Genomic DNA, 20,704 nt, shown 5'->3' on the forward strand with positions numbered 1-20,704 from the left:
TTAAGCACGCGGGTTTTAAGAAGCACAGCTTGGCGGGTCAGGTTTTGGAGGACGCATGACTCGACCTTTGCCTCTCCCAAGCCCATTGGGGAGTTGCAGCTATGAGACGATCGTAATCATGAAATTGGGGAGAAAAAGGGGGTATAAAAAAACATGATCAGATTCACAGGAAATACATTACCAAGGATGAAGGAGCAATATTCAAAACCACATATTAATACTACTTGTCAAACAGAGAACTGAGACTGTATACTGGTTGTTGGGGTGGGGTGTGGGTGGGTCTGTGGATGGCTTTTGACCATTTTATCGGATGTTAAGTACTATATTTATTAAAGATCATATTAATTAAAATGGCCAATTTCAGTGTAATCAATTTGCTTAATATTGAGATCAATATTGAGATCAAATATCAACAAAATAATGGTTCAGGAATGCTAATCTTATCTGTTTCTAACTACAGACACTATCTGAGATGGTTGGTGTCATGACTTGCTGAAATGAGATGGAACAACCCATGGAGAACACATTGGGAGGGATCTTGGTCTAAGATCAATTAGCTTAATTAGAGATGAGACAAGATCTTAGACTAAACAAATACGCAGAAACACTTTGGGATAAGTTGAATTGAAAGCTTAAACATAAAATGTGCTATATACACAAACATCTGCCATAGGCACTTAAGTAAAACTGCAAAAAATGTGTCAAAAATAACCTGTCCTCAAATCAAATTTGATTTGTCACATGCGCTGAATACAACAGGTGTAGACCCTTACAGTGAAATGCTTACTTACAAGCCCTTAACCAAGGATGCAGTTTTAAGAAAATACCTAAAAAAATTAAAATTAAGAAAAAAGAGATAAGAAAAACGAATAATTAAAGAGCAGCAGTGAATAACAATAGCGGTGCTATATACAGGGGGTACAGTGACAATGTGCGGGGGCACCGGTGTCGAGGTAATTGAGATAATTACGTACATGCAGGTAGGTTTGATAAATCCTGTTTGGGTGCATGAACCGCTAGCGGGACACCTACGATGACATCCGGTGAAATTGCAGAGCGCGAGATTCAAAATACAAAAATCGTAAAATTAAACATTCATGAAAATACAAGTGTCATACATCATTTAAAAGCTTAACTTCTCGTTAATCCAACCGCGTTGTCAGATTTCAAAAAGGCTTTACGGCGAAAGCATACCATGCGATTATCTGAGGACAGCGCCCCACATCAAAATACTTTTTCAACCAGCACAGACGTCACAAAATCACAAATAGTGATTAAATAAATCACTTACCTTTGAAGATCTTCCTCTCTTTGCAATCCCAAGGGTCCCAGCTACACAACGAATGGTCGTTTTGTTCGATAAAGTCCTTTATATCCAAAAAAGTCAGTTTAGTTGGCGCCAATGATCTCAGTAATCCAATCGTTCAACATGCATACATACGAATCCAAAAAGTTACCGGTAAAGTTCGTCCTAACAAGTCAAACGATGTTTGTAATTAATCCTTAGGTACTCTAATATCTAAATAAATGATAATATTTAAGACGAAGAATAGTATGTTCAAAAGGGAAGATAAATAACGAAGAGCGCGCACCTCATTAACACGCCAACAATACTTTTCTAATGAGACACCTTGTAGTTTTTCCAACTACTTGTTAATTTTTCAAAAACAAGCCTGAAACCCTTTCTAAAGACTGTTGACATCTAGTGGAAGCTATAGGAGCTACAATCTGGGTCCTATCTATTTGTATTTCCCATAGGCTAGCACTGAAATGGCCTAAAAAAAAAATATTTCCGGATGGATTTTCCTCGGGTGTTTGCCTGCCATATCAGTTCTGTTATACTCACAGACATTATTTTAACAGTTTTAGAAACTTCAGAGTGTTTTCTATCCAATGCTACCAAGTATATGCATAGCCTAGCTTCTGGGCCTGAGTAACAGGCAGTTTACTTTGGGCACGTCAGTCATCCGAAATTCCGAACAATAACCAGTCTCCAAAACAGGTTAAAGTGGCTGCATAGATAATAACAGAGAGTAGTAGCGGTGGGGCGGGGGGTGCAAATAGTCTGAGTACCCATTTGATTAGCTGTTCAGGAGTCTTATGGCTTGGGGGTAGAAGCCTCTTGGACCGAGACTTGGCGCTTCGGTACCGCTTGCCGTGCGTTAGCAGAAAGAACAGTCTATGACTAGGGTGGCTGGAGTCTGATGATTTTTAGGGCCTTCCTCTGACACCGCCTGGTATAGAGGTCCTGGATGGCAGGAAGCTTGGCCCCGGTGATGTACTGGGCCATACTCATTACCTTCTGTAGTGCCTTGCGATTGGAAGCCGAGCAGTTGCCATACTAGGCAGGGATGCAACCCGTCAGGATGCTCTCGATTGTGCAGCTGTAAAATCTTTTGAGGATCTGAGGACCCATGCCAAATCTTTTTAGTCTCCTGAGGGGGAATAGGTTTTGTCATGCTCTCTTCACGACTCTATTGGTGTACTTGGTTTGCTTGGTTAGTTTGTTGTTGATGTGGACGCCAAGGAACTTGAAGCTCTCAACCTGCTCCACTACAGCCCCATCGATGAGAATGGGTGCGTGCTCTGTCCTCTTTTTCCTGTAGTCCACAATCATCTCCTTTGTCTTGATCACGTTAAGGAAGAGGTTGTTGTCCTTGCACCACATGGTCAGGTCTCTGACTTCCCTATAGAAAGTGATCAGGCCTACCACTGTTGTGTCATCAGCAAACTTAATGATGGTGTTGGAGGGATTACAGGAGGTGACTGAGCACGCACCCCTGAGGGGCCCCCTGTTGAGGATCAGTGTGGCAGATGTTGTTACCTACCCTTACCACCTGGGGGCAGCCCATCAGGAAGTCTGGGATCCAGTTGCAGAGGGAGTTGTTTAGTCCCAGGGTCCTTAACTTAGTGACGAGTTTTGAGGTTACTATGGTGTTGAACGCTGAGCTGTAGTCAATGAACAGCATTCTCACAAAGGTGTTCCTTTTGTCCAGGTGGGAAAGGGCAGTGTGGAGTGCAATAGAGACTGCATCTTCTGTGGATCTGTTAGGGCAGTATGCAAATTGGAGTGAGTGTAGGTTTTCTGGGATAATGGTGTTGATGTGAGCCATGACCAGCCTTTCAAAGCATTTCATGGCTACAGATGTGAGTGCTACAGGTCGGTACTCATGTAGGCAGGTTACCTTAGTGTTCTTGGGCACAGGGACTATGGTGGTCTGCTTGAAACATGTTGGTTTTACAGACTCAGACAGGGAGAGGTTGAAAATGTCAGAAAAGACACTTGCCAGTTGGTCAGCGCATGCTCGGAGTACACGTCCTGGTAACCCGTCTGGCCCAGCGGCCTTGTGAATGTTGACCTGTTTAAAGGTCTTACTCACATCAGCTGCGGAGAGCGTGATCACACAGTCATCCTGAACAGTTGATGCTCTCGTGGATGTTTCAGTGTTACTTTCCTCGAAGCGAGCATAGAAGTCATTTAGCTTGTCTGTTAGGCTTGTGTCACTGGGCAGCTCTCGGCTGTGCTTCCCTTTGTAGTCTGTAATAGTTTGCATGCCCTGCCACATCCGACGAGCGTTAGAGCCGGTGTAGTACAATTCGATCTTAGTCCTGTATTGATGCTTTGCCTGTTTGATGGTTCGTCGGAGGGCATAGCGGGATTTCTTATAAGCTTCCGGGTTAGAGTCCCGTTCCTTGAAAGCGGCAGCTCTACCCTTTAGCTCAGTGCGAATGTTGCCTGTAATCCATGGCTTCTGTTTGGGGTATGTACGTACAGTCACTGTGGGGACGACGTCCTCGATGCACTTATCGAGAAAGCCAGTGACTGATGTGGTGTACTCCTCAATGCCAATCACGAAACATTTTCCAGTCTGTGCTAGCAAAACAGTCCTGTAGTTCAGCATCTGCTTCATCTGACCTCTTTTTGTGTAGACCAAGTCACTGGTGCTTACTGCTTTAATTTTGGCTTGTAAGCAGGAATCAGGAGGATAGAGTTATGGTCAGATTTGCCAAATCGAGTGCGAGGGAGCGCTTTGAATCCGTCCCTGTGTGTGGAGTAGATGTGGTCTAGATTTTTTTTAACCTCTGGATGCACATTTAACATGTTGATAGAAATTCGGTGAAACTGATTTAAGTTTCCCTTTATTAAAGTCACCGGCCACTAGGAACGCTGCCTATGGATGAGCATTTTCCTGTTTGCTTATGGTGGAATACAGCTCATTCAGTGCAGTTTTAGTTCCAACCTCACTCTGTGGTAGTATATAGACAGCTACGAAAAACAGATACTCTTTGGGTAAATAGTGAGGTCTGGCCTCCCGGGTGGCGCAGTGGTCTAAGGCACTGCATCGCAGTGCTAGCTGTGCCACCAGAGATTCTGGGTTCGAGCCAAGGCTCTGTCGCAGCCGGCCGCGACCGGGAGGCCCTTGGGCGGCGCACAATTGGCCCAGCATCGTCCAGTTAGGAAGGGTTTGGCCAGCAGGGATATCCTTGTCTCATCGCGCACTAGCGACTCCTGTGGCGGGCCGGGCGCAGTGCACGCTGACCAGGTCGCCAGGTGTACGGTGTTTCCTCCGACACATTGGTGCGGCTGGCTTTCGGGTTGGATGTGCATTGTGTCAAGAAGCAGTGCGGCTAGGTTGGGTTGTGTTTCGACCTTTGCCTCTCCCGAGTCCGTACGGGAGTTGCAGCGATGAGACAAGACTGTAACTACTACCAATTGGATACCATGAAATTGGGGAGAAAAATAGTGAGGTCTGCAGCTTATCATAACATACTCCACCTCAGGCGAGCAAAACTGAGACTTCCTCAGATATCGTGCACCAACTGTTGTTTACATAAAATGCATAGGTCCCCGCCCCGTGTCTTGCAGATAGTGTATAACCCGCCAGCTCTATGTTCTTAATGTCGTTGTTCATCCACGACTCGGTGAAGCATAAAATATTACAGTTTTAATGTCCCGTTGGTAGGATATACATGCTTTCAGTTCGTCCCATTTATTTTCTAGCGATTGAACGTTAGCTAGCAGAACGGAGGGCAAGGGCAGATTATCCACTCGTCGCCTGGTCCTCACAAGGCACCCTGATCTTTTGCCTCGGAATCGCCTTTTTCTTCTCCAGCGAATCACGGGGATTGGGGCCTGGTCGGCTGTCAACAGAATATCCCTCTCGTCCGACTCATTGAAGACAAACTCTTCGTCTAGTTTGAGGTGAGCAATCCCAGTTATGATGTTTAGAAGCTCTTTTCGGTCATAGAAGACGGTAGCAGCAACATTATGTACAAAACAAGTTACGAACAACACGGGGGAAAAAACTAAATTGCATGATTGGTTGAGGGCCGATAAGACGGCAGCCCTACCCACCGGCACCATCATGCGCCTAGTGCTTGTCTATAAAGCGGTGTGTTTGGGGCAAACACTGACATCACTGAGTACCACTCTTCATATTTTCAAGCATGGTGGTGGTTGCATCATGTTATGGGTATGCTTGTCATCTGCATGGACTCGGGAGTTTTATATTTTTTAAAGAAATGGATTGGAGCTAACCACAGGCAAAATCCGAGCGTAAAACCTGCTTCAGTCTGCTTTCCAAGAGATACTGGAAGACAAATTCACCTTTCAGCAGGACAATAACCTAAAACACAAGGCCAAATATACAATGGAGTTGCTTACCAGGATAACATTGAATGTTCCTGAGTGACCTAGTTACAGTTTTGTCTTAAATCCGCAGCAATGATCAACAACCAACTTGACAGAGAGCTTGAAAGATTTTTTAAATAATAATGTGCAACTATTTTACAATCCAGGTGTGCAAAGCTCTTAGAGACTTATCCCTGTAATTGCTGCCAAAGGTTATTCTAACATGTATTCACTCAGGGGTGTGAAAACTAAATGACATATTTCTGTATTTAATTTTCAATACATTTGCTAACATTTCTAAAAAGATGTCTTCACTTTGTCATGGGGTATTGTGTGCAGATGGGTGAGAAAAAACAAATATTGATTTAATCAATTTAATCCAAATGTGGAGTAAGTCAAGAAGTATGAATACTTTCTCAAGGCCATTTAAAAAAAAATGTATTTTCCAACCTAATCAACCACCAGCCTCACATTCTGCAGTATCTACATATTTCATAAAGCATGTTTCATCTTTTGACACATGACTTTTAGGAAATAAAGAACTGTTATACAAAACGCCATTAATTCTGTATTCTCTTTTCCTAATGATAATGGCGGCCGTAGAGGATTGTGACTGTCTTTGCAGAAAACAGGAAAGAGCATAGACAAAAAGCCCCAACAGAGGGTTCACCTTGGAATAAAAGTGTGACGGAGCTAGGGGTCGAGTGATCCCGTCATCAGTGCGTATGTCTCAGAACTGAATCAAAGGAGTCTGACCATCCTCAAAGGATGTGAGGAGAATGTGTTTAAAGGCCAACTGTGATACTAACAGCCATTTTTTAAGAATGTGTTGTCTTAATATTCACACAGGTGACAAGACAAAATAGCAAGCTTTCTCATCCACCCTGAATGTGTCTCAGAGCCTTTATCATATCCATGAACTGTCCATTTCCAATTGATTGTGCCGGGGCTGCTGCATCAAGTTTCAGCACCACAATGTGTTACTCGAATCTGGCTTATTGCGAGGTCAATTACTCTGATACAGTAAATAGGCCTACATCATGGGCAAGATACATACATTGCATTCGGAAAGTGTTAAGTTTTGCAGCAGCAGAATACCAAATTACAACCAAAAATATGTATTCTTAGCAACCAGACATATTTTGCGTTGTAATTTGGCTTTCTGCTGCTGCAAAACTTTGATCTCAAGGTACAGACCCTGTAAATGAATAGACTATAGCTAATGTATACATCTCTTTAACACAGATCTCAGAGTTATGTTTAAACTGTTGTATCAAGAGAGGAGAATGTGCATGAATGAAAGGAATAAAGAAAGGTGTGGGTCTGCTCAGTTCTGCTGCTTAACAAAACGTATTTTTACTGAGTGTAATGCCATAATGATGTCATTGCAACCAGTTTTGCCCGCTCTTAGCTCTGACGGAGTGCGTTTCTGACCTTCCTGCTTGACCCCAGATGGAGAGACAGATCCTGATGCAGAATCAGATGAGAGAGAGACAGATGGCCATGCAGATAGCCTGGTCCAGGGAGTTCCTCAAATACTACGGCGCCTTCTTCAGCCTGGCCGCACTAGGCCTCACCATCGGGTGGGTTCTCCGTAGTGTTAACTAGGCCAGTAGGCCTACAACATGTTTGTTCACATTAAGTCTGTTCTTCAATAGTTATAGATAGGACACGGATGATGCCATTTCGATTCATAAAAATGTGTATTAAGCTGACATGAAAGCTAAAAACACGTGGTAACACTTTATTTGAACTGTACTGTACGTCAGTGTCATACTGTTGGCATGACATGACAAGTGATATCTTGACTTATTACTTTTGTTATGTCGTATTATGACGCTGTTATGATGTACAGTTCAAATGAAGTGTTAACAGATGGTTTGATTCTCAGAAACGTACAAAGGCCCACTGCTGCTGCCACAGCTTGCAGACCTGAGTGACTGTGTTGTATGCCGTTCATGACCTGTTATTCACATGCAGGTTGATGTAGATGGGGCGATATGTTCTTTGTCAAAACACATGCGTCATATACAATGCCGCCCTAATGGTGTGTAAAGCAATATCATTTGTTTGAGCATATCAACGATTGTTCTAAGTATTTGTTGACCTGTCTTTGGCCATCATCAACATAAAAGGCTTTGCATCGTCAATCTGACGTCTGCAGTGGCTGTACAGCATTTATTGCAATGCGGCCACTGCAGAAGTCAGTGCATTCATACTTCTTGCGCTTCACAGAGCAGAGCTGTTGTCAAGGAAGTGAGTTTGTGTGTATACAGGCTTTAAGCCTTGGCCAGTGTTGGTAATGTAAGCTAAACTGTGTGCCCCATCGTTGCAAAAATGAACATCTAGTGGTTTGAGAAAATGGCGGTGATAGGGCAGCTGTACTTCTAGCCCCTAGGCAACTTTGCAGTATTTTGTTTTTTTATGCATTATTTCTTACATTATTCGCCCAGAATTTTTTTTGTGTTATTACATACAGCCTGGAAGAACTTTTGGATATCAGAGTGGCGGTAACTCACCAGCATTACGACCAGGAATATGACTTTCCCGAATCGGATCCTTTGTTTGTAATCCCCAGGGCAATTTAACTGATTCCAGAGGCTGACCCAAAACACTGCCGGCGGAGAAGAGGTATTAGGAGTGGACTTCCAGTCCGACTCAGGAGGTGCACACATCATCCCCCGCTTCCGAGTATATTACTCGCTAATGTTCTCTGGATAATAAAATTGACGAGCTCAGGGCGAGGATTTCCTTCCAGAGAGATATCAGGGATTGTAACATACTCTCTCGGGATATACTGTCAGAGTCAGTACAGCCAGTTGGGTTCTCAGTTAATCATGCAGACAGGAATAAATATCTCTCCGGAAAGAAGAAGGGCGGGGGTGTATGTTTCGTGATTGCGATAACATACAGGAAGTCAAGTCCTTTTGTGCACCCAACCTACTGTAGAATACCTCACAATCAAATGCTGACCTTATCACCTCCGAAGAAGTTTGGTTATAGTCACAGCTATGTATATTCCCCCTCAAGCCGATACCACGACGGCCTTCGAACTTCAATGGACTTTATGCAAACTGGAAACCACAAATTCTGAGGCCACATTTATTGTAGCTGGGGATTTTAACAAAGCAAATTGCTACCGAAGTTCTATCAACACATTGACTGTAGTACTCGCGCTGCGAAAACATTGGACCACTGCTACTCCATCTTCCGGGATGCCTACAAGGCCCTCCCCCCCGCAAATCTGATTACGACTCCATTTTGCTCCTTCCTTCATATAGGCATAAACTCAAACCGGAAGTACCTGTGCTAAGGACTGTTCAACACTGGTCTGACCAATCGGAATACATGCTTGATGATTGTTTTGATCACGCGGACTGAGAAATGTTCCGGGTAGCCTCCGAGAATAACATTGACGAATACACTGATACGGTGACTGATATCATCAGGAAGTGTATAGGAGATGTTGTACCCACTGTGACTATTAATACCTAACCGAACCAGAAACTGTGGCTAGATGGCAGCATTCGAGCAAAACTGAAAGCGCGAACCACCGCATTTAACCATGGCAAGGTGACTGGGAATATGGCCGAATACAAAAAGTGTAGTTATTCCCTCCGTAAGGCAATCAAACCGCAAAACATCAGTATAGAGTCAAAGTGGAGTCGCAATTCAATGGCTCAGACACGAGACGTATGTGGCAGGGTCTACGGACAATCATGGACTACGAAGGGAAAACCAGCCACATCGCAGACACTGATGTCTTGCTTCCAGACAAGCTAAACACCTTCGCCCGCTTTGAGGATAACAGAATGCCACCGACACGGCCCGCTGCCAAGGACTGTGGGCTCTCTTTCTCCGTGTCCGACGTGAGTGAGACATTTAAGCGTGTTAACCCTCGCAAGGCTGCCGGCCCAGACGGCATCCCTAGCCGCTTCCTCAGAGCATGCGCAGACCAGCTGGCTGGAGTGTTTACGGACATATTCAATCTCTCCCTATCCTAGTCTGCTGTCCCCACATGCTTCAAGATGGCCACCATTGTTCCTGTACCCAAGAAAGCAGGTAACTGAACTAAATGACTATCGCCCCGTAGCACTCACTTCTCTCATCATGAAGTGCTTTGAGAGACTAGTCAAGGATCATGTCACCTCTAACCTTACTTGACACCCTAGACCCACTTCAATTTGCTTACCGCCCCAATAGATCCACAGACGATTCTCAGACGAAAATAGCCTCTCACTCAACATCAACAAAGCAAAGGAGCTGATCGTGGACTTCAGGAAACAGCAGAGGAGCACCCCCCTATCCACATTGACGGGACCACAGTGGAGAAGGTGGAAAGCTTCAAGTTCCTCGGCGTACACATCACTGACAAACTGAAATGGTCCACCCACACAGACAGTGTGGTGAAGAAGGCACAGCAGCGCCTCTTCAACCAGGCTGAAGAAATTTGGCTTGGCACAAAACCCTCACAAACATTTACAGATGCACAGACATCACCGCCTGGCATGGCAACTGCACCGCCCGCAACCACAGGGCTCTCCAGAGGTTGGTGTGGTCTGCCCAACGCATCACCGGGGGCAAACTACCTGCCCTCCAGGCCACCTACAGCACCCTACAGTGGGGGAAAAAAGTATTTAATCCCCTGCTGATTTTTTACGTTTGCCCACTTACAAAGAAATGATCAGTCTATAAATTTAATAGTAGGTTTATTTTAACAGTGAGAGACAGAATAACAAAAGAAATCCTGAAAAACAGATGTCAAAAATGTTATAAAATGGCATGGCATTTTAATGAGGGAAATAAGTATTTGACTCTGCAAAACATGACTTAGTACTTGGTGGCAAAACCCTTGTTGGCAATCAGAGGTCAGACGTTTCTTGTAGTTGGCCACCAGGTTTGCACACATCTCAGGAGGGATTTTGTCCCACTCCTCTTTGCAGATCTTCTCCAAGTCATTAAGGTTTCAAGGCGGACGTTTGGCAACTCGAATCTTCAGCTCCCTCCACAGATTTTCTATGGGATTAAGGTCTGGAGACTGGCTAGGCCACTCCAGGACCTTAATGTGCTTCTTCTTGAGCCACTCCTTTGTTGCCTTGGCCGTGTGTTTTGGGTCATTGTCATGCTGGAATACCCATCCACGACCCATTTTCAATGCCCTGGCTGAGGGAAGGAGGTTCTCACCCAAGATTTGACGGTACATGGCCCCGTCCATCGTCCCTTTGATGCGGTGAAGTTGTCCTGTCCCCTTAGCAGAAAAACACCCCCGAAGCATAATGTTTCCACCTCCATGTTTGACGGTGGAGATGGTGTTCTTGGGGTCATATTCAGCATTCCTCCTCCTCCAAACACGGCGAGTTGAGTTGATGTCAAAGAGCTCCATTTTGGTCTCATCCGACCACAACACTTTCACCAGTTGTCCTCTGAGTCATTCAGATGTTCATTGGCAGACTTCAGACTGGCCTGTATATGTTTTCTTGAGCAGGGGGACCTTGTGGGCGCTGCAGGATTTCAGTCCTTCACGGCATAGTGTGTTACCAATTGTTTTTTTGGTGACTATGGTCCCAGCTGCCTTGAGATCATTGACAAGATCCTCCCGTGTAGTTCTGGGCTGATTCCTCACCGTTCTCATGATCATTGCAACTCCACGAGGTGAGATCTTGCATGGAGCCCCAGGCCGAGGGATATTGACAGTTCTTTTGTGTTTCTTCCATTTGCGTATAATCGCACCAAATGTTGTCACCTTCTCACCAAGCTGCTTGGCGATGGTCTTGTAGCCCATTCCAGCCTTGTGTAGGTTTACAATCTTGTCCCTGACATCCTTGGAGAACTCTTTGGTCTTGGCCATGGTGGAGAGTTTGGAATCTGATTGATTGATTGTTTCTGTGGACAGGTGTCTTTTATATAGGTAACAAACTGAGATTTCTCCCTTTAAGAGTGTGCTCCTAATCTCAGCTCGTTACCTGTATAAAAAGACACCTGGGAGCCAGAAATCTTTCTGATTGAGAGGGGGTCAAATACTTATTTCCCTCATTAAAATGCAAATCAATTTCTAACATTTTTGACATGCGTTTTTCTGGATTTTTTTGTTGTTATTCTGTCTCTCACTGTTCAAATATAACTACCATTAAAATTATAGACTGATCCTTTCTTTGTCAGTGGGCAAACGTACAAAACCAGCAGGGGATCAAATACTTTTTTCCCCCACTGTATGTCACAGGAAGGCCAAAAAGATCATCAATGACAACAACCACCCGAGCCACTGCCTGTTCACCCCGCTATCATCCAGAAGGCGAAGTCAGTACAGGTGCATCAAAGCTGGGACCGAGAGACTGAAAAACAGCTTCTATCTCAAGGCCATCAAACTGTTAAATAGCCATCACTAGCACATTAGAGGCTGCTGCCCTATATACACAAACTTGAAATCACTGGCCACTTTAATGTTTACATATTTTGCCTTACTCATCTCATATGTATATACTGTATTCTATTCTACCGTATCTGTCTATGCCGCACTGACATCGCTCATCCAAATATTTATATATTCTTAATTCCATTCCTTTACTTTAGATTGTGTGTATTGTTAGATATTACTGCACTGTTGGAGCCAGAAACACAAGCATTTCGCTACACTTGCAATAACATCTGCTAAACACGTGTATGTGACCAATACAATTTGATTTGAACCATAATATTGATTGTTTTAAAGAGCGACTATCCCTAAAAAACAACTAATCCCTTAGAAAACGGCATCAATATGAGTCAAAATTTACTACAAATTGTAAATAGGATAATTATAAGTGAAATAATCTGTCTGTAAACAATTGTTGGAAAAATTGTGTCATGCATAAAGTAGATGTCCTAACCGACTTGCCAAAACTATTGTTTGTTAACAAGAAATTTGTGGAGTGGTTGATAAACAAGTTTTAATGACTCCAACCTAAGTGTATGAAACTTCCGACTTCAACTGTATATTTTGATCATTATCACCGTCATCACTAGCATAGCTGACGATAGATACCCTAACTAGATAGCTAGCTTCAATACCGGTCAAAAGTTTTAGAACACCTACTCATTCAAGGGTTTTTCATTTCTTTTTTACTGGTGAATACATCAAAACTATGAAATAACACATATGGAATCATGTAGTAACCAGACAATTGTATATTTGAGATTATTCGAAGTAGCCACCCTTTGCTTGATGACAGCTTTGCACACTCTTGGCATTCTCTCAACCAGCTTCATGGGGTAGTCACCTGGAATGCATTTCAATTAACAGGTGTGCCTTGTTAAAAGTACATTTGTGGAATTTCTGTCCTTCTTAATGCGTTTGAGCCAATCGGTTGTGTTGTGACAAGGTATACAGATGATAGCTCTATTTACTTTATGACATGAAGGTCAGTCAATCCTGAAAAGTGCAGTCGCAAAAACCAACAAGCGTTATGATGAAACTGGCTTTCATGAGGAGTTACCTCTGCTGCAGAGGATAAGTTCATTAGAGTTACCAGTCCTAGAAATTGCAGCCCAAATAAATGCTTCAAAAGAGTTCAAGTAACAGACACATCTCAACATCAACTGTTCAGAGGAGACTGCATGAATCAGGCGTTCATGGTTGAATTGCTGCAAACAAACCACTACTAAAGGACACCAATAAGAAGAAGAGACTTGCTTGGGCCAAGAAACATGAGCAATGGACATTAGACCGGTGGAAATTTGTCCTTTGGTCTGGAGTCCAAATTGGAGATTTTTGGTTCCAACCGCCGTGTCTTTGTGAGACGCGGTGTGCGTGAACGGATGATTTCCGCATGTGTATTTCCCACCGTGAAGCATGGAGGTGGTGTTATAGTGTGGGGGTGCTTTGCTGGTGACACTGTCTGTGATTTACAGTTGAAGTCGGAAGTTTACATACTCTTAGGTTGGAGTCATTAAAACTAGTTTTTCAACCACTCCACAAATTTCTTGTTAACAAACTATAGTTTTGGCAAGTCGGTTAGGACATTTACTTTGTGCATGACACAAGTAATTTTTCCAACAATTGTTTACAGACAGATTAATTCACTGTATCACAATTCTAGTGTGTCAGAAGTTTACATACACGAAGTTGACTGTGCTTTTAAACAGCTTGGAAACTTCCAGAAAATTATGTCATGGCTTTAGAAGCTTCTGTTAGACTTATTGACATCATTTGACTCAGTTGGAGGCGTACCTGTGGATGTATTTCAAGACCCATCTTCAAACTCAGTGCCTCTTTGCTTGACATCATGGGAAAATCAAAGGAAATCAGCCAAAACCTCAACAACAAAAACATTGTAGACCTCCACAAGTCTGGTTCATCTTTGGGAGCAATTTCCACACGCCTGAAGGTACCACGTTCATCTGTACAAACAATAGTACGCAAGTATAAACACCATGGGACCGCTCAGCCACCATGCCGCTCAGGAAGGAGACGCATTCTTTCTCCTAGAGATGAACGTACTTTGGTGTCACAAGTGAAAATCAATCCCAGATTGATGGAGGAAACAGGTACAAAAGTATCTATATCCACAGTAAAATGAGTCCTATATATATCGACATAACCTGAAAGGCCGCTCAGCAAGGAAGAAGCCACTGCTCCAAAACCGCCATAAAAAAGCCAGACCGTGGTTTGCAACTGCACATGGGGACAAAGATCGTACTTTTTGGAGAAATGTCCTCTGGTCTGATGAAACAAATATGGAGCTGTTTGGCCACAATGACCATCGTTATGTTTGGAGGAAAAAGGGGGAGGCTTGCAAGGCGAAGAACACCATCCCAACCGTGAAGCACAGGGGTGGCAGCATCATGTTGTGGGGGTGCTTTGCTGCAGGAGGGACTGGTGCACTTCACAAAGTAGATGGCATCATGAGGAAGGAAAACTGTGTGGATATATTGAAGCAACATCTCAAGACATCAGTCAGGAAGTTAAAGCTTGGTCGCAAATGGGTCTTCCAAATTGACAATGACCACAAGCATACTTCAAAAGTTGTGGCAAAATGGCTTAAGGACAACAAAGTCAAGGTATTGGAGTGGCCATCACAAAGCCCTGACCTCAATCCTATAGAAAATGTGTGGGCAGAACTGAACAAGCATGTGCGAGCAAGGAGGTCTACAAACCTGACTCAGTTACACCAGCTCTGTCAGGAGGAATGGGCCAAAATTCACCCAACTTTTTGTGGGAAGCTTGTGGAAGGCTACCCTAAACGTTTGACCCAAGTTAAACAATTTAAAGGCAATGCTACCACATACTAATTGAGTGTTTGTAACCTTCTGACCCTCTGGGAATGTGATGAAAGAAATAAAAGCTTTAATAAATCATTCTCTCTACTATTATTCTGACATTTCACATTCTTAAAATAAATTGGTGATCCTAACTGACCTAAAACAGGGAATTTTTACTTGGATTAAATGTCAGGAATTGGGGAAAACTGAGGTTAAATGTATTTAGCTAAGGTGTATGAAACTTCCGACTTTAACTGTATTTAGAATTCAAGGCCCATTTAACCAGCATGGCTACCACAGCATTCTGCAGCGATACGCCATCCCATGTGGTTTGCGCTTGGAGAGTCTATAATTTGTCTTTCAACAGGACAATGACCCAACACACCTCCAGACTGTGTTAGGGCTGTTTTACCAAGAAGGAGAGGGATGGAGTGCTGCATCAGATGACCTGGCCTACACAATCCCACGACCTCAACCAAATTGAGATGGTTTGGGATAAGTCGGACTGCAGAGTTTAGGAAAAGTAGCCAACAATTGCTCAGCAGATGTGGGAACTCCTTCAAGACTGTTGGTGAAGCTGGTTGAGAGAATTCCAAGAGTGTGCAAAAAGTTCAAGGCAAAGGGTGGCTATTTGAAGAATCTTACCCTCCCAAAATGCTTGGAAGAAGAAAAAAAAAAGTTACCCTCCCTTGTACCCAAAATAATTGTAAAAACATAATGTGGATGGGCGAGAGCATGCCTACTGTTTACCCTCACTCCTAGAACAGATCAGAGCCTTAGATATGCAGGTTAGTAAGCATTACAAGTAGCCAGAAGGTTGTGGATTCGCAGACCACCGCGGACAAAGGCAGAGGTGAAAAGACCTCCATTATAATAAAAGCACTGCATGAATCTCTTATTTGCAGTCCAAAGGAAAAAAATGAATTTTATAAACGCATTTCATGCAATTCTAGGTCATTTTACGTGACTAGAAGCAAGCAGACTCTTCTTTTAATACCACAACAGAGCATGACAATGAATGAGCGCATGCTACAACACTGGAGATTTCTATACAGGCAATTGTTAAAAATGAGGATAGTCTTACGATTGGAACAGTGCTAAAGTTGTACATCAATTGTAAAAATGTAGCGTAACAGAACCAGTTACAACTGAAGTATCTGATTATCAATGAATTCGCGAAAAAGCCATTTGCTTTTTAACATAGCGGCCACATATAATCCGGTAGGCCTATATGCGCTTGTAACTTTTTTTCATTTGGGAAACTATACTTTTTTTAAATAATCGATTTTATTCCATGATATTGTTGTTGCAAAATAGATTTGTGTTGACTGTGATAAGGGCATGGGAATAGAAGAACATCTGCTAGGCTAAATTAACAAACTAGGCATGCATAGATCACCGCATGATCCTCAAACCAAAGACTGGCCAAACTTGTGTTTCTAAAAGTGAATTCAAAAAGGCACTGTATAGCCTAGTAAGGCATTTTTCATTTCATTATTATTTAATTCTAAGTAATAATTTTGTAAAATGTATTTTAATACAGTCTAAATGTGAAACGTATAGGCATGTTGTTGGCGTGCTGCTGTTGATGTGGTGTCGAAATGCTGAGCGTTCCTTCCAACCTGTAGTGCAGGGGTGTCAAACTCATTCCACGAGGGCTGTCTGTCTGCGGGTTTTTGTTTTTTCCAATGAATTAAGACTTAGACAACCAGGTGAGGGGAGTTCCTTACTAATTAGTGACCTAGTAGAGCGAAAACCCGCAGACACTCCACTCCGTGGAATGAGTTTGACACGTGTCACAAATGCTTCACAATTTATTTCTTAAATGGCAGGCTATAGCCTCGAAATAATAATAATAATATAGCCTAAATAATTTGGCTACCTGGCTTGCTCCTGACTGATTTAGAGTTTAGTATGTTGTTTAATAGCCTGTTGAAATGTTGAACATCAATTGATAGTGACAAAATCACACATTACTTCCAAAGCAAAGTACAATTTTTGTCTCCTCGGCTATAGAAGGTTGCTGTGCAGCCTCTGAATGTCAAACCAAAGATATCCCATATGCATCGGACTCACGTCTGGCGTTTTGCAGCTTGCTTCTAGCATAAAGCATTGCGGACTAAAGTGTTATAGATCACTTTATATAATCAGGTCCATCATTTTTTTCTTCAAAATTTTAAGCTAACAAGGGTTAGGCCTATGCTTTTAGCCATTTTCTTGAACAAAAGCCACAATACCCTCACAATTCTAGCCCTGGTTTTAACTTAACACACCAAGCCCTTAACTGACACTGATATTTAAGGAGTGCATGGTGGCTGAAGGAATCTATGGATAGTAGACTATAATTTTGTCTGTCAAACAGGTAGGCCTACCTCTTATTTCATGAATAGAAAGAAATAGGCTCCAACACAAAGACCTATTGTTGTTAGTAGCCTAAAGTCAAATGAACTGTTTAAACTAAGGCCTTCCTCGAATTAGCCAACTTTCAGCACACATGCGCTGTCCAGCTTCGCGGCTACCTCTCCATAGTAATGTAAGTTACTCAACTATTGCTTATTGTGAGGTCAGTAACTGATAAATTGCTTCATTATGGGCAAAGAAACATTTTTTTAAAATTCAAATCGATTATAGCAGTAGCAAGCTTACCTCCGGTCCTCCTCATTTTCGCCCTCTCAAACTGAACAGGACATCAGTAGGCCTAGACCGCGGGCACAGATATTGCATTTCTGGGACAAATACATAATTATTTTCAGAAGACACATTTGACTTGCCTGCTGAAGTGCCACCGTACACAGCACAGCCATTGGTTAGGCAGCACAAAAGGGTTTACATCAGCAAGAGCAGGGCAGGCCAGGGCTTATGATTGGGATAGCCTGTCCATTGCAGTGTGTAATGCAGTGTAGCCTAGTTTTATATACACCATCCCAGCAGCACAAAAACTCGAGAAGGAAGTATATTATCTTAGAAATATAACTTTGCCATGTGCTTCTCCAAGCATGCTCTTCGTATAGCCTAGGCCTATAGCCTATTGTACAGGCTATGGATCATTTGATTGAGATCACACTAGGTGCACTTGATATTGCGTGCCCAGTAGAGAATTAGGGATGAGAGTCAGCATCGGGCACACATCGAGATATAATAAGCAACTTATTCTCAAACACTGAGCAATATGACATTTAATCTATTACAAATTAAATTACCCTCCCCTGGATTAAATAAAAAAATTCTACTAAACCCTCCCCCATTTTCCTCCGGGTAACAATTGTGTAAATTTCGACCGCTCCCTAACCGACTTTGGTGATAGAACAGTGACTGTGTGTTTGTTCACAGAAACATGTATGGAGCCAACACATGGAGACTTGCAAGATGATGTGATGAAGTCCAGACTGACTTGATAATGATGTCTCTGAATGGAGAGAGACCTGGCAGTCGGCATAAACATTTTACTAGACAACTTTTACTTGTATTGTCTTCTTTTATTATTGAATTGAATGGTATCAGTCAAAATGGGGAGGGAGAAACCCTGTGTATTCTGGACCAGGATCATGGAACTCCTGTTGTATATGGGACTCCACCCAGGAAGATATGACCACTGACATGTTTGCCAAGGCAGCCCCATTACCACCAGACAAAATGCCAATAGGCACCGTGTCTATCGGCTAGGAACAACAATGAAAGGTGCACATTGTTATATTAGCATAACACTGCTTCTATGGTATTATGTAAATGGTTGCTTATTCTACATGAACCTGTGACATTTGAAAGTTATCAAAAAAACAGTTTAGAATATCTACATAAATTCAGCGATTGCATTCTCATATTACTCTGTGGGCTACTGACCTATTCATAGCTTATTCCGGCATCTCATCATGTAGTTATTGAACTCAACCCGCAGGAGGTTTATTTGTTTTGATTGAGTGGGGGGAAACAGCTGCGGGCAAGGTTCTGACAGATGGGTGTCTTGGTGGTGGAAAGGACACACCCATATCAAACCACACCCCTAAGCCAACTCGCGTTTGGCTTCTGTCATGGCCTGCCAGCATTTCTTGAAGAGCAAGCCAAAAAAAGGTAGCCCAGCGGGTCCAGTTCCCTTTTTAATTGTTAGTTTATCTCTGTGACTGTCTAATGTTCCACTATCTCCCACTCTTGCAGTGCCATTAAGAAGAAGAAGTCTGTTCTCTTTGCCCCTGTCGTGCCTCTCAGTTTTGTCCTGGTCTATCAGATGGACATGGCGTATGGAACGCTAATCTACCGAATGAGGGGTAAGTACTTCTCTCTCTACCATGTGCACAGACAGCTGACCCAAAACATATTTTGCAAACTCAGATATTTTAATTTTCATTGTCCTTTCACCATGGATGCGTAACCAGGTCAATGCAGTACAGCTCAGCTCGGTAATGTGAAAAGGGTATTTTAGCTCACAATCACATCCGTTAGTGATTTCACCAAGTTTAGAACGAGACAGGGTTGTCAATCACCTAATTTCAGGATCAAAAACCACCTCAAGAAGAAAAAGACACATCTTGCTTTGATTTGTGTGACTTCTCTCTGTCAAACATTCTGTGACATTACAGATAGTTCCTGGGACATTGGTTGTTTGGTTCCATGCTCATTAGGTATGGAGAAAGGCATTTGGATACCCTGACCAATCTCCAATAATTGGCTACCTCAGGGGCATATGGGCTGCTTTTAAAGTCATTTCCGAATGCGTCACCGCGTCACAAAAATTCTTGGGTTTGATTTTCTTTCAGCCAACCAGAAACCTTCCAAAGCATATCCTCCCTCAGATAAATTGAAAGATACATTAAACGTGGGTAAACCAAATTCTTGCTGTAGTCAGTTACTACACTATAGGGTAGATGTGATTTCAACAATACCCACAGCAGACCACCACAGTTTAATATCAGTATCTTGGATGAAAGCAATCAACTAATTTCTGTGATCTGAAAAGAAAATGGACAATAAAGTATTCTTCTTTGCTTGCTTGTTTCCTTTGCTATTTGATTGATGTCACTTCCTGCCTGCGTGGGTCCCCAGGGGAGGCGGAGAGCATCATGGTCGCAGAACACGACCGATTGGACCTTCCACACGGTGTGCCCAACTTCGAGAGCATTGAGAAGGCAAGAAGAGCCAAGGCCGCCCTCGGCTCCCTGTTTGAGAAATGACACCGTCATGGTGGGTGTGTTGTCCAGTGTCACACCCCTCTGATCTCCACCCCTGGAAGTGAGTGAGTGATGCTCCTCAATCCCCAAGATCAATGTTCATCAGGTCTTCACCACAGAGTTAAGCTGTGTTCACATGCTATCGAAATGATCGGAAACTCAGTAAATGCAAGTACCTAGTTAGATATTTTAGCGTTTCCGATGGCACATGAATGCGAAATTATACAGCCAGCCATTATTGAGCTGACCTAGGAATGACTGTTGTGATCAAAATCTGCCTTGTTTTAGAATTATCTACACCAATGGTGTTCAGATATATATTTAATGGAAAATGGGTTAGTTCCATTTAAGCCTTAGAATTTGTGGCCACATTAAAATGGACTTCAATTGCTCACCAGTTGCAGTTCAAATGCCTAAGATTAATGGTAAGCAGTCACTACTCAGCCCTGGACTACTGTCAAAAGTTTGTAAACGTTGTATAAAAAAATGAATTGCCATTGTAAAAGAAAAGTCGACTGCCGATGATACTACTAATAAAATATGATTGTCTGTACACAGGACCATGTGGATATTTCATGACAAAGTTTAATTTCTGGAATAGAAAAAAAAATCTATCAATTTCCACAGAAATTCTTAATTTTCTGCTATCACAGTGCAGGTCATCATTTACAAA

General features: G+C 42.8%; 1 protein-coding gene across 1 annotated transcript in view; it reads left to right on the top strand.

Moving 5' to 3' along the window:
• The window catches only part of plgrkt (plasminogen receptor, C-terminal lysine transmembrane protein), a 28,389-nt gene extending 7,798 nt beyond the window's left edge, over positions 1 to 20,591 (top strand). The window contains exons 3-5 of the mRNA XM_029708555.1: positions 7,085 to 7,215; positions 19,022 to 19,131; positions 19,907 to 20,591. Coding sequence (XP_029564415.1) covers positions 7,085 to 7,215; positions 19,022 to 19,131; positions 19,907 to 20,034 — 369 coding nt within the window. The 3' untranslated portion in view covers positions 20,035 to 20,591. The remainder of the gene's footprint in view (positions 1 to 7,084; positions 7,216 to 19,021; positions 19,132 to 19,906) is intronic.
• The last annotated feature ends 113 nt before the right edge of the window (positions 20,592 to 20,704 follow it).

The sequence above is a fragment of the Salmo trutta genome, chromosome 23 (genome assembly GCF_901001165.1).
Source record: "Salmo trutta chromosome 23, fSalTru1.1, whole genome shotgun sequence".
Taxonomy (NCBI): domain Eukaryota; kingdom Metazoa; phylum Chordata; class Actinopteri; order Salmoniformes; family Salmonidae; genus Salmo; species Salmo trutta.